General features: G+C 38.4%; 1 protein-coding gene across 1 annotated transcript in view; it reads left to right on the top strand.

The window, feature by feature from the left end:
• Window positions 1–857: 857 nt before the first annotated feature.
• The window catches only part of LOC150075189 (zinc finger protein 830), a 106,762-nt gene continuing 91,960 nt past the window's right edge, over window positions 858–15,659 (top strand). Inside the window, exons 1-2 of the mRNA XM_090388393.1 lie at window positions 858–1,096; window positions 10,369–10,471. Of these exons, the coding sequence (XP_090244519.1) occupies window positions 975–1,096; window positions 10,369–10,471 (225 nt within the window). The 5' untranslated portion in view covers window positions 858–974. The remainder of the gene's footprint in view (window positions 1,097–10,368; window positions 10,472–15,659) is intronic.

The raw sequence follows: 15,659 nt of genomic DNA, 5'->3' as shown, positions 1-15,659 counted from the left end.
AGCAACTGCCAGTCTTCTTCTATTTGCTACCACCTATTTGTGAGAACAAAGTTTGTCGTCGATGGTGACTATCATGAATTCGAAGGGGTCATCATTAAAAAGTTTGGATCAGGAGGTACGCATAACCATTTCAACCATAAAACCAGATGTAAAAACGTTATGTTCAGAAATGGGAGCTTAAGTTTCTCATTAAAAAAATTTGAAAAGATTTATTTTGAAGTTTTGTATGAATTTAGTATTATATATTTAATATCTCCCGTAGTACTTATATTTTACTTTTCTTATCATAATTATATATATAATGTAATGCAAATGTAACAATTTTTTTCACAAAGGTCTTAAGCAAGTAGGACTGTGATTTTCATCCCTTTATTTTATTTTGTCGAAACTGCGATTTTCCTAATGGCACATAATTTAAATAAATAGCAATATACTTCTCCCTGGAGCTATGCTCTTTATATTAATTGTGAATTTTCTTTATATGAGACGGATGCACTAAGTAGCTAACCTTGCTTGCTCATTGCTCTGTACAGATGAAGATATCCCGACTTGTGCATAGTAGGAAATTTATTTTTCTTACTACTATGTACGACTAAAGCAAGACCTTATTTAAAACATTTTTACAGCTCTCTCTCTCTCTCGTAGCTTGTGGACTTTGCTCTAAATTCGTTCAGTGTTTAATTGGAATTAATATTGGGAAAAAGTTATTCGAGAATTACCGAACGGGATCTAGAGGGCAGTGAGTTTTGTATCCGAGAAAACATGTTTATGTTGAAGTGTTGTATATGCGTGAAAAAATGTTTGACTTGTGTTTTCGATACTGTGTTTTAACGCCCTAATGGACTTTTTGTTAAAAGTGTTTAATAATACAACATCAAGTTTTTATTTTTTTAATTTCTCTTCTTTCAGAAGTCATAATATCACGCAAAAAGTAAAGTTCCAATCCAGGCATTGACATATATGATAAAAACGCGATGTCTACGTCCAAAAAAAAGGTTAATCAGACCGACCTCCGAAAACTTATGCAGGAACGTAGAACTGCACTGAAACCTGCAGAAAAGAAGATTGATTCACCACTAGCGAAATATCCTTTCTTGTATTGAATAGTCCAGAGTTGAAATTCAATAATGCTTTCTCAATGTGGATAGTGGATTGTTTTATATACAGGTTGTTTCGAAAGTGATGGTCAATAATTTAAAGGTGAACTGTACAGACTACAATATGCAAAAAAAGCCTAGTAAACATGGGTCCTTAAATGAATCGTTTTCGAGATATTCCACATTTCCAGTGGGGATCCACTGCTGACAAGGTGAACTGTACAGAGTTGGGATCCACCACTGACTTGTGTAGGTTAGGTTATGCTCATTCTCTCCCTTTCCCCTCTCTCAATGCTCTGAGACATAGCAGGCATACTAGTACTTTTCAAGGGATAGTCGACTTGGAAAGAGGTTACAGCAACAAAGAGTATGCAGACATACACTTCATGTATGGTAAAGCCTCAAGGCAGTGCACTTGAGGCTGCATGTTTGTACCAAGAAGTATTTCTCTGCCGAAGGCAGCCCAACAAGTGCACATTCATCAGGGTACATCAGTGCCTTAGAGAACACGGGTGCTTTGCACATGGAGTACGAGCAGTACACCCAGAAGCATAACACCTGATGTTGAAGGAAGGGTGTTAGAAAGAAAAGAACAAAATCCAGGAATTTCGACAAGGAGGGTTGTTCTGCAGGAGCATGTACTGAGTCATAGCAGTGTGTGGCAAATTTTACATCACCAATTACTGTACCCTTACCATATCCAGCATGTACAAGGTCTCAGCAATACAGACTACCCTCCCATAGGCAGTGGTGGATCTTAACAGAAAATGTGCATTATCTCCAGAACGGTTCATTTGCAGCCCAATGTTCACTGGGACTTTTTTGCTTATTTTAGTTTGTACTTTTCACCTTTAAATTATTGATGATCATTTTTGAAGCACCCTGTATATTTTTTTAATTTTTTTTTTCAATTAAAACATATAAAAATATTCAGAATTCTCCGTCTAGTAGAGAACCTAAAGAATTGGAGCACTGAATTACAGTATTCAATACTCGGAATTTATTGGTACAAGTGTATTTCACTAATCGCTTCTGAACTAAAAGTAGTAATATACACTTAAATTTTTACTGTCATGCTTATTTATACTTTAAGTATAAATAAGCATGACAATTTTAACTAGAGGGGGACCCTCTTTGTGAAAATGTGAATCAAACACCTACAAAACAGCTACTTTAACATGGGGGTAAATGTGCTGCTATAAAAATTATCCAGTGAGTTTTGAAGACAATACAGTTATGAAACATGAGTGCACTCTTCTTCACCTTTCAGTAACTTTCAAGAATATTTATATCATAATGTATCTTCAGTTGTCCCAATAAGTCACATGTAAACACATTTGTTTACTGTTTTTTATTGACATTTCCAATATTTATCATGTAAAGTAGGAAAAATAGATCAGAATGAAAATGCTAGTAAATAATTTGCAAAGAATATTCTGTTGTTTTTTTTTTTCCCTTCTGAAGACTATACATCTGAGTTATTGTAATTAAGTTTTTTTTTATTATTATTTTATTTTATTATATTTTTTATTTTATGTCACCCCAATTCACAAAGGAGGATCAAAGGCTGACACAAGTAATTATAGACCTGTGAGTTTAACTTCTGTTCCAGGAAAATTAATGGAGGCACTAGTTAAAGAAGCACTGCAGGATCATTTAGACAAGACTTCAGCTATAGCTCGGACACAGCATGGTTTTGTTAAGGGGAAGTCTTGCCTGACCGATTTGATTGGATACTATGATGCAGTCACAAAGGAACTGGATGCAGGGAATAACTTTGATATGATATTATATACTTGGATCTTAGAAAGGCTTTTGATACTGTTGCACATGGAAGACTGCTGCACAAATTGGAGCAGTGTGGCATTGGAGGCAAATTGCTGCTGTGGATAAAGGGGTGGCTAAGGGGGAGAAGACAGAGAGTGGTAATCAATGGACACTGCTCGTTGTGGACTAATGTTATTAGTGGAGTCCCTCAGGGCTCAGTGTTGGGTCCATTATTGTTTTCTGTATTCATAAATGATATTGATGAGGGTATATCAAGCTTAATGTCGAAGTTTGCAGATGATACAAAGGTAGGCAGGGTTGTCAAGGACACTACTGACACTATGCTGCTGTAACAGGATCTGGAAAGGTTGAGCAGATGGGCTGAGAGGTGGCAAATGAAGTTTAACATTGACAAATGTAAAGTACTACACATGGGAAACAGCAACCCCAGAGCAACGTATAAACTCTGTGGTACTACACTGACAGTGGTAGAGAATGAAAGGGACCTGGGGGTGGTAGTGCAGGCAGATATGAAGTTTTCTGAGCAGTGCAGACGGGCTGCAAGAGTTTGTTATTGTTATTGTTTGTTATTTTGGATTTTAGGAGCATTAGCAACTAAGGCCATATTGCTCCGGGGATATGCGGTGGTCATTCCCTGACCTTTCCGCATCCTCCGTATTTGGTGGTCACGGGCTCGAACCCCGGTCTAATCAAGAAGCGTGTGCTACGCACTGCTGCTCCTGCCCACCTGGCTACGGAGGCGCCATAAGGCTGCAAGAGTAGCTCATGGTGTATTGTCAATGATATATAGGAATTTTTCTAGCAGGGATAAGGAGGTGATTATTCCCTTGTATAAGGCAATGGTCAGGCCACACCTAGAGTACTGTATACAGGTCTGGAGGCCTCATTTCAAGAAGGATGTAGAGCTGCTGGAACGAGTACAGAGAAGGGCAAAAAGATTAGTGAATGGAACAAAGGGGTGCTCTTACGAAGAAAGGCTTAACTTTTGCAAATTACAGTGTCTGGAGACTAGGCACCATCGAGGTGATCTGATAGAGGTGTATAAAGCCTTGAATGGTTTGAGCATGCTCAATGCTGATGGGATTCTTCCTCTCGCTCAGAATAATCACCTGAGAGGGCATAAATTCAAATTGAGGAAAGACAGATGTAGGATAGACGTGCGGAAATTTGCCTTTAGCCGGCGGGTTGGTGGGTGGAACAGACTTCCATCCCTTGTCGTGGAAGTTGATAGCCTAAATAAGTTTAAGGCTCAGCTGGACAGGTATTTTGAACAGACAGAGGGGTGAAGTGGAAGTGGGTTTTTTTTTTTTTTTTTTTGTCTGATGCTGCATAAGCTTGCTTTCTTGCATCAAATGCCTCTGCTAATGCTAATTTATTATTATGATTTTTTTTTTTGTAAAGCAACATATTACATTCACCGTACTGTTTATATGAGCTTTTATAAACGTCCTCTCAATTATTTATTAACTTAGGTCTATGTTAATTCTTTCCACTCCCTTTCATATATTTTATAATTTTCAGCTTGTTAGCTTAATGGCAAATATAGTTTTGAGAGGTAATTTTTACTCTGTGTATTTGCCAAAATCTCAGGTTTTTATACTTGTTCTCATCAATTAATTTTCCGTTGGTTACAGTCCTAAATGGAACACAGCTGCTAAGTGTGATGTCCAATACATACCTTACAAGTGTTTTATTATAAAAAATATTTGTTTTTTGTTGAATTGAAGCCTTATTGTTGGGATATCAGAGACGTGGTGTCACACGGATATTAGCAGTGCAGAATTGGAATTTGGGGAGTGCAATGTGTACAGAAAGGATAGACAGGACAGGAAGGGAGGAGAGGTTATGCTGTTAGTTAAGAAACACATAAATCATAAGAAACACATTTCAACATCCAATTGATGTTGGTGGACAATGCAACGTTGAGTCTGTTGGGTGTAACATAAGCACGGAAAGGAAAAATGAGAGTAGGTATGTGTTATAGGCCTAATGAATCTCATAAGTACAATGAGCAATTGTGCAGAGAAATAGTGTGTGCCAGTTAATCGGAATCTTATAATGGGGGATTTTAACTTTCCAGATATTGACTTGTGGTTGGTCACTCGCACACTAGCAAGACTTTTGTGGATTTATTGGATGACTGTTTTTTACAGCAACATGTTCGAGAGGCAACCAGAGGGAGTAATGCCCTTGATCTGATTATCAGCAGTGATTATTCATGCATTAATAATTTGCAGATAAAGGAACCACTAGATGACAGTGATCACTGATGTGGGATTTACTGTGCTGATGTACTGATGTGAGATGTAACTACCATCAAGGCTAAAGGGAAGGACTTTTGCTTTTGTTAAGGTGACTACGGGGGTGTCTCAGTTTTTAAATTCTGTACAGTGGGATTAACTGATGATGTTACCAATGTTGAATTCTAAATGGGAAGCCTTCAGAGACTTAATCTTGGAGGCTACTAGACTGTTCATTCCAACTAAGAAATACTGTTCAAGGTTCAGGCCTAAATGGATGTCAAATGAATTAATGAGGCTCGTGGCAGAGAAGAAAAAATGCATGGGATGCATATAAATTATCAGGTGACACAGAAGCCTATGGCAGATATAAGTTTGTCTGTAATCAAGTCACAAAGGAGGTTAGGCAAGCGAAGGCAGATTACGAGAAATCTTTGGCAAAGGATGCAAAGAAAAACAACAAAGAGTTCTTATGTAAACTCTAGAAGTAAAGGGATGAATCAGATTGGACCACTTAACATAGATGGGTTCACTATTGATGATCATGCTCAGGTAGCTGAGAAACTGAATGAGTATTTTGCATCTACATTCACACATGAGTAGTCATTCATTGAGGGGAGTGCCAGAAGTTTATCAAACTATAACAGGGAGCTAAATGATTTTGTAATAACTGAAAGCAAAGTGGAGGAGAAATTGTTGAAGTTAAACATAAGGAAGGCACCTGGGGTAGACGGGATCTATTCGGTTATATTAAAGGAAGCAGCAAAGGAAGTAACCAAGCCCGTAGCCATAATTATGAGAGCTTCCTTGGACTTAGGGGGAGGTCCCCCCCATGTACTGGACGTGTGCAAATGTATCACCAATTCACAAAGGGGGTTCAAAAGGTGACACAAGTACTATAGACTTGTTAGTTTAACTTGTTTTCCGGGGAAAATAATGGAATCACTGGTTAAAGAAGCATTGCAGGATCATTTAGACAAGACTGCAGTAATAGTTAAGGCACAGCATGGGTTTCTTAAAGGGAGGTCTAGTCTGACCAATTTGATTGGATACTATGATGTGGTCACAAAGGAACTGAATGTCAAAAATAATTTTGATATCATATACTTGGATTTCAGGAAAGCTTTTGATACTGTTGGACATGGAAGACTGCTATACAAATTGGAGAGGTATGGCATTAAGGGTAAATTGCTACGATGGATAAAGGGATGGGGGAGTGGGAGATGACAGAGAGTGGTAATCAATGGACACTGCTCTTCGTGGACTAATGTTATTAGTGGAGTTCCCCAGGGTTTAGTGCTGGGCACATTGTTGTTTTGTGTATCCATCAATGATATTGATGAAGGTATATCAAGCTTAATATCCAAGTTTGCGGATGATATGAAGGTTGGCAGGGTTGTTAAGGAGACTATTGACAGTACACTGCTGCAACAGGATCTAGACAAGTTGGGAAAATGGGCTGAGAAGTGGCAACTGAAGTTTAACATTGACAAATGCAAAGTGCTGCATATGGGTAGCAATAACCCAAGAGAAATGTACCAACTGTGTGGTTCTAGGGAAGTGGAAAGTGAAAAAGACCTGGGGGTAATTGTGCAGTGAAATATGAAGGTTGCAGAGCAGTGCGGATGGGCTGCCAGGGCAGGTCATGGAGTCTTGTCAATGATATATAGGAATTTTGCTATCCGGGACAGGGAGGCAATTATTCCGTTGTACAAGGCAATGGTTAAACCAAATCTAGAGTACTGTGTCCAGGTCCGTAGGCCTCATTTTAGGTAGGATGTAGAGTTGCTGAAATGTGTACAAAGCAGGGCAACAAGATTGGTGAGAGGAACATAAGGGTGCTCTTACCAAGAAAGGCTTAAATTCTGCAAATTGCAGCGCCTGGAGAGTTGGCACGAGGTGATCTGATTAAGGCATATAAGGCCTTGAATTGGTTGAGCAAGCTGAATGATGATGGGATTCTTCCTCTTGCTCAGATTAAGACCCTGAGGGGGTATAGATTCAATTGAGGAAAGACAGTTGTAGAATAGATGTGCAGAAATTTGTGTTTAGCCAGTGGGTGGTTGATTGGTGGAAGAGACCTCCATATTTTGTTGTGGAAATTGATAGCCTGAATAAATTTAAGGCTGAGCTGGACAAGCATTTGGAACGAATGGAGGGGTGAAATAGAAGTTTTTTTTTTTTTTAATTGGTGGGGGCTCACATCTGGTGAGTATGGGCTTGGCACACCCAGGATTCTGAGCTGGATATCATCATTCTTCTTTTTCTTGGTGATTCCCTTCTCTCTCTCTTTTTTGGCTGGTGCAGCGTAAGCCTCAGGCTTCCTTATACCATATGACTAATAATAATAAGCTTGTTTTCTTGCATTGTATACCTCTACTAATGCTAATGCTAATTATTATCTAGTTAATCTATCCCATTTCTCATCTGAAATTTCTTTTGCTATTTTTTTTTTTCACTCACATTCTGTTATAGTCTCTTTCCATATCGTTTTCATATCCAACCCTCCTCCTTTAAAAAAAAGTTTTCAGAAAAATATGCACAACAGGTATATTTTTGGTTCTCTGTACCATGAAAGGTACAGAGAACCAAATTATGAAATGCCAAGAGTCTTTTTACAGGCATTGATTTCTAAGGTTGATGCTACCAAAGTGATTTGCCTCTATGCTACACTACAGATATATAATCATTTCGTAAAGAGAAGTATAATGCTACTTTTGTTCCAGTGCTTATTGGCACCTCACTGGTGGGAGAGTAGACACTCAGTGCAGTACCTGACAAAGAAGTTATGATTTAACCACCAGGGTGAGAGATAACAAAGGCTATAAGGAAACTTATTACAGAAAGTTAATATAATGATCAAGAGATAAATATTACGTAAAAACATTTCTGTTTTAAATTTTTGTATAAGAAGCAGAACTGGAGCTAGAGGTCTGCAAGGCCAAACGCAGAATGCATGTGTAGGGCTGGCATCCGAGTTTGTATCCTACCACTCTTCCAACGCTGAGTGAACCTGCCTAGAACCAGTTCTGATAAGAAGCACGTGTAAGTGCTTCTTTAAAGATTATTTCAGCTTTTTTTGATATATGTGAGGCTTAATGCCCCATATTATTTAAGGCTATTGTTGGGTCAAGGAGATATTCAGTATATGCATATAATCATCAAGACTCTATTTGGTATTCTGTTTTTATTTTTACATGATAACTGGCAAAGATTTCTGCAGTTTTTGGCAGAATCAAATAAGATGGTTTAATTGAAAGGTATTGAGAGTTTCAGTTGTTTGGACCAAGTAGATGCCTTGGAGAGATTTTAAGATTTGTTTTTTTTTTAACCCGTAACAGGTGTGTCATGGCTTTGTTTTCCTGGCATGTGCACTTGCTTGATAGAGTAAAAAGTTTCCCATTTATAATCTTAAAAATTGGCAAGAAATAATTCAAAATTGTTCACTTTTTGATGCCACCTTTATTTTAAATCTTTTCTGAACCCAACTATGAAAAATCCATTTTTTGTATTAAAAACAAATACTTTTAATTACTTTTTGAAAATAAACACCTCTGCAGTGCTTTAGACACATTTTTTATCCTCTCTTATTTGAATATTATCTGCATTATTATCTTTCACTAACGGCTAGCAAAATGTCACTCAAAAAACTCATGCACCTCAATAATTGGACACAAGCCAGACTCTTTCTTAACACAAAGCTAGAGAGTGTAACAACTAGATGCACTGCTATAAAGCACTGAGGATGTGTTTCGGTGATTGGATACATTAGGTGCATGCTGATTTTAAATTCATGATTTTCAGTACATGCATATAATTATCAAAACTTGATTTGGGCTTCTATTTTTATTTTTGCATGATAACTGGCAAAGATTTCTGCAGTTTTTGGCAGAATCAAAGAAAATGCTTTAATTGAAAGGTATTGAAAGTTTCAGTTGTGTGGACCAAGTAGATGAAGAGCAGTCATTGTTGAAGATTGTATGGGAACAAAAACAGATATTGTTAATTCCTGCCAGTTGAGTTTGGTCATAGTGTCCAGCGTTTAGCTTGTGTGGCTACAAGTAAGGAGGCTGTGGGTTTGAGCCCATATGTGATCAAGAAAAATGCACTCTCAATTGTGAACTATGGTGTGAAAACCTGGCTGTCCTTAATTCAGTTTACATATTCGATCGAACTACAAATAACAGTGAATATGTAAACTCTTTTGGCCTCAGCTATATCAAGAATAAACAGAAATTTATTTATTACCTTTAAAGATAAATAAACACGTTAAAAGTAAACAAGAAAAAATAAAAATTAAGAAAATAGCAATAACTAAGCAGTTATTATGTTGATTTGTCACATGCTAAAAGGAAGAGCACAAAGAGAGGTATACACTTGGGGACAAAAAAAAAAAAAAAAAAAAGGAGAAATTGCAAAGTATTGCTCCTGTGAAAATGCCACATATGACACACATTAGGATTACATAAGGTCCACACGTAATTTATGGCACTGTACTAGTTTTACCCATAGTGTGAATGCTGGTTGACTGAAAGTAAGAATAGCAGGTGGAAGTTCTGGAGGTGGTCCAGGTGTTCAAAAGCCACAAAAACATTTGTACTTACTGTATGAGCAGTGAGAGTTGGTGTTAATAGTCGAACTTTGAGAAGGGTACCTAACAGAAAGCAGATAGGATAGGATGCGACTTCCATATTTTTTTTGTATTTAATTAATATATGAAAATCAGCACTGATATTTTAGATCTCCTATAGCATCTGTGTGGGAAATAAGTAAGAAGAGGTGGGAATTTGTGCATTGCTTGATATTCGATTGTTCATTATTAACTCGTGTTGGGGAGAAAATCCCCAGATCTCAATAGTGTAGGGGAGAGAATTACTCTATGTACGTGTTCTGTAGAGATGCTTGGATCATGGACATGAATTAAGTGTTGATGACCCATGGTTGAATATTTAGCATTTTACAATATTTTAAAATCTAATTGAATTTATTCATATGAACATGAATGGCTATAAAGAAATTTTGATATTAAGTTTTAATTTCTGAAAGTTAGTTTGACAGGTAAAAGTGTGTTGTTTATTATTATGAGTTATACTCTACGTAATATAGAATGCATTATTATCTATATACTGTACTGTATTGGACATCACTGGACTCTAAATTGATATTTTCTGTGTTTTTTTTATTTAATAAATTAAACAATACTCAATGATTAATTTTTATTTGAGTTATTCTTAACTGCATAGTATATATAACAGTATAGGACAACTCACCTGTATTGTATGTAATGTACACATCAAAAATGAAACATTGTGGCCTTCTCATATCCTTAGTAGAAATCACAAAGAGGTAAGTTTCTTGTAAAAGTCTTATCAAATGTATGATTATTGTTCCTGGTTCTCTGATGATACTGCTGATATGGTAATGCTAGAATTAAAATGATATTATTTTTAGTATTAGTATTATAATAGTTAAATGATGCAGGGAAGCAGACTTTTATTTTATTTTTTTTTTGCATCTGCTAAAAAAATCACAAGAGGAAAGAAAAGAAAAAGCAGATGAACACTGAAGGGATGTTATGACAACCTTAAGCACTGTAAAATTCAAGTAAATTTATAGATAGGCCTCAGGCATATGAGAGCTATAAAACATTATTGTATTGGTATTCATGATTATACAGAGTAATTTCAGTTACATACATAACTATGAGCAAACTAAATTTTCTACAAAATGGATCATTCTCATATTGTAGATATATCTCATTAAATTGTCAGATCTTTCACTGAAACAGGTTATATACAATGACATTCATTTCAAGTAAATACCAACATGCTTCTTTCATGGAGCAGTGCTTTTTATGTGAAGTGCAGGTCTTAGGCAACTCATGATGATTTACTTTAGTAGCATATGAAATCAGTGTATTATGCAACAAACGTAGTTTGCTTATGGCTGCATATAAAACTGAGGTTTGCCTGTACAATAATGTTTCAAACATTTATTTTGTGTATATATAGAATGTTTCTTTAACATGATCAGTGTATAAGTAACATTTTAAATTTATAAAAATTCTTATCTATACTCTCCCCTGTGTTCTGATGTTATGTCATCTTTCTTTCTTGGATCATCAGAAGCTCATTCAAACACACACATATACTGTATATTTATATACAGGGTGTCTCAAAAATATTGGTACAAACGTTTAGGGGAGGTAGGTAACATCTAAAGGAATGTGAATCGCATAGGAACCCATAACCGGAAACGTCATGGGAAAGTAGTAGCAGAGGCGCAAGAAGCAGAAATGACACAAGACAGTAATTAGTGGTAAACATTTATTTGACATAATATTAACAATGGAGTACAAGATCGATGCATTTTATGATGTTACAACAGATGCTCGAAGGTTCCACTATGAGATGCGATGCATGCGTGACACCGATGCAGCATGGATTGGTGGACACGGTCAAACACACCTGGAGTTTCTTTGACAGTAGTAGCAGTGCAGACGAGTCTCGCCACGAGATCCATTTCCGTTTCCACAGACGATTCATACACGATAGATTTCAGGGCCCCCCACAGAAAGAAATTAAGGCTCGATAAATCAGGTGAGCGTGGGGGCCAGGCAACGGGTCCACCACGGCCAATCCATCAACGCCAAAAACACCTGTTCAAATGGTCCGAACACACCTTCCATAATGGGCAGACATCCTGTCATGTTGAAACCAAATGTTGCGTCTCACATTTGCTGGAACATCGTCAAGTAACCCTGGTAGAACTTGTTCAAGAAAGATCCGATATTTAGCGGAGTTCATGCGGGATGGTAACAGGTATGGGCAGACTAAGCAATCACCAATCATACCTGCCCACACATTTATTGCAAAGCGATGTTGTGCCGTATGGGGGCACACACCGTGTGGGCCCCTCTGCTAATCCATACACTAGGTGCATGTCTGCCAGCTCGCAGTTTGTATATCGATGCATGCTCTTCGTGCAGCAACTACTGCTTGAATGAGTAAACCAGACATTTTCCCTCTCGCGAACTGATGAACAGTGCCGTGTACTGACTTACGGTGACGTTTCTGGTTATGGGTTCCTATGCAATTCACATTCCTTTAGATGTTACCTACTTCCCCTAAACGTTTGTCCCAATATTTTTGAAGACACTCTGTATAATTGAAACTAACATTGAACCAACAGTTTAAGAAATGGAGAAAAGTCATATAAACGAAATTATGCAAAGTAAATTTAACCTTAACAGAACTGATTAATGTCATCAAATAAATGATTAAGTTATAAGGAAAATTTATGTTATATATATCTTATATCAGAGTCTGATGCAATGTTTAATCATTTATTTAATGACATTAATCATTTCTGTTAAGTTTAAATTTACTTTACAATTTTCATTTATATGCCTTTTTTTCCCATTTCTTGAACTGTTGGTTCAATGTTAATTTTAATTATACCTGTGGGTTGTTAGGGTTGTCTGGGTTTTGACTTGTCTACCAGGATTCCACTTATTTCACTGCTCGATTATTGATATATTTAGCTTAAATTTTCCATATTCTATGTTTCCATATATATAAATAAAAATAAACCTGTCTTTAGTAATGTTAATCTTCTTTTCCCTCTAAATGATGAACTGGAAAACCCTTATTCCTAATAATTTTAATGCTTTAAATTAAAGGTGTTAATTTAAATTGGATCACCATCCGAACGCCTGCAACGATGGAGTGAATTCTTCAAAGCTTTGTATAATCACGACCCACCTCAGGGACCGCCAGCAACAGCACTCTCGATCGACCCCCCCTGAGGTCTCCATGGTCGATGTTGAGCCTACAGTAGAAGAAGTGAAAGCAGCCATACAATCCCTGAAGCATGGCAGGGCACCAGGAGTGGACCAAGTCACCACAGAAGCGATCAAAGCCGGGGGAGATGTACTGCTTCGCCGACTACACTCACTCCTCAAAACCATCTGGTGCACTGAACAAATTCCGTTAACATGGAGGAAAGCCATTATCGTACCGATCCACAAGAAAGGTGATAACCGGGACTGCAAGAACTACCGTGGCATCAGCCTCCTTTCCATCATCGGAAAGGTCTTTATGAAGATCATCCAGTCAAGACTGCAAAAACATCGCGAGCAAACCAGTCGAGAAGAACAGGCAGGATTTAGACCCGGGCGAGGATGCTGTGATCAAATCTTTGCCATTCGTCAGCTGATGGAGGAGAGGATCCGGTGTGGACAGCGAACCGTCATTGTTTTCATTGACTTTAAGTCTGCTTTCAACTGTGTCCACCGGCCTGCCTTATGGAAACTACTTGAGGTTGAACATGTACCTCGAAAAGTCATCACACTCCTCCAAACTGCATACAACGGTTTAACCAGCCAGGTGCGCATCCAGAACGATTTATCAGAGGAATTTACCATCCAAACTGGAGTCCGCCAAGGGGATGTAGCCTCCCCGTTGCTTTTCAACATCGTGGTTGACGCCATTATGAGGCAAGCATTCAGAAACAGACAGGGCATACAATATGACAAGGATCACTATGTGACTGACCTGATGTTTGCTGATGATAGTGCTATCCTTGCCGGTAACGACGCTGAAGCCACGGACATCCTCTACGACATTGCCCGCATTGCCCGGCCATACGGTTTGAAGATCAATGCTGGTAAGACAAAGGCCCTGACAACAGATGGGTCGCAAGCCACCATCTATCTCGAAGGCGTCCAGATCGAGCAAGTGCAGGACTTTAAATACCTTGGGTCGCTGGTCCAGGAGAAGAAAGTTGCATCCACCATGGAAATCCACAGCAGAATTGGACAGGCGGCCACTGCGTTCGCCTCGCTCAAATGGTGTCTGTGGAAGAGGACCAACATTTCCACAAAGACTAAAATCCGACTCTTCCGGACTCTTCCGGACTTTGATCCTGCCCATTCTTCTTTACGGATCGGAAACATGGATTTGTCTCAAGTTAGATTTGAACAAACTTGAGGTATTCCAAATGCGATGCCTGCGGCAGATCTTGGGCATCTCTCTCTTCGCGACCGCATCACTAATGATACCATCCGCGCCAGATGCCAACAGCAACCAACCATTGCCGACCAAATCCAGAAGCGAAGGCTCAGATGGTTTGGCCACGTATGTAGAATGGGCACGAACAGAATACCATCCACACTCCTTTGGAGACAACAACCCACCCAATGGAGCATCCAACGGACCGCGCCTAGGAAAACGTGGGCCAAGCAAGTGGAAGATGACTTGAAGAGCCGACGTCTCGACCTTAACCAGGCCAGGACTGAAGCCATGGATCGTAAGGTATGGAAGAACATCACAGAGCAAGTCCGAAACCCTGCGGCACCTACAGCAGCATACTGGTTGCGTGGCCAACCGCCTCCCCCAGCTGCCAGCTAAGGACCAAAGAAGAAGAAGAAAGGTGTTAAACTAAAAGTGGAGCTTAAAGCAGCTTTTCTAGTTTGTCCAATCTTGAATTAGGGTTTGCCATTCACCTCAGATAATTTATGTTTACTTTAATATAACAAAAATGCATAAACCCTATCCTCATTGTCTTGCATATTTCAGAATCAGTTACCTTGATAGTCTTTTTCCTTGATATACATTATCTCTGTTTCGCCTCAAACTATGAGGGGCTGTTCATTAAAGAATGATATATATTTTTTTTCACTTCATACCTTTATTTAATCATCCATATTTTGGTAGTCCCATTTGATGAAATGCACTTGCTCCAACGTTTCTGCCATTCTTCAAAAACATGATGGATGCCATTTTTTGACATGTGTTTAAGGATCAACCTATCTTTACAACTTCTTCTGACAACTGGAAACATTTTCCTCGCAGCTCCTTTTTTAACTTTAGAAATTAAAAAAAAAAATTGCAGGGTCAGGTCTGTAGGGCACATGAGTAACACATTTGACATTAATGCTGGCTAATTTCTCAATGACAGTGCAAGCAGTTTGAGGTCTTGTATCACCATGATGCAGCATCCGCCCACCTGCATGCAGTTGTGGTCATTTGTGACAAATGTGATCCTGCAAAGTGTGAAGTATAGTTCTGTGGTAATGTCCCATAACACTCGTATGATGTGGCACAACATATGCTGGTAAACCACTCCTTAAATGTCAAAAATAGAGATGACCATAACCTTTCCTGCAGAAGCCACACCTTTTGCTTTTTTCGGTGTTGGCAATAATATTGACTTCCAAATAGAGCTTTGTTGCTTATGCTCTAGGTCAAAATGATGAAGCCATGTCTCACCTGCCATTATCACCTTGTGCAGAATCTTACTATCTTCAGTAATCATCTGTTGCAGCTCCTGACAAAACTTGCTATTTCTCAGGTGTGAGTAGTCTTGGTACCCAATATGTATAAACACATGTCATATGCAAATGGTCATGGAGAATACTGTGCATACTTCCTACTGATATTCTCAACATCTCTGCCAGTTGCTTAATTGTTATACAATGATCTTCTCTCATGATTACAGAAGCAGTATTTATGGTTTCTATGGTGACAGCAGT

Source organism: Mastigoproctus giganteus, chromosome 14 (genome assembly GCF_048544385.1).
Source record: "Mastigoproctus giganteus isolate SK-2022 chromosome 14, ASM4854438v1, whole genome shotgun sequence".
In the NCBI taxonomy this organism is placed as follows: domain Eukaryota; kingdom Metazoa; phylum Arthropoda; class Arachnida; order Uropygi; family Thelyphonidae; genus Mastigoproctus; species Mastigoproctus giganteus.
Note: the sequence above shows the minus strand (reverse complement) of the source record. Positions and strands in the feature narration are given on the sequence as shown.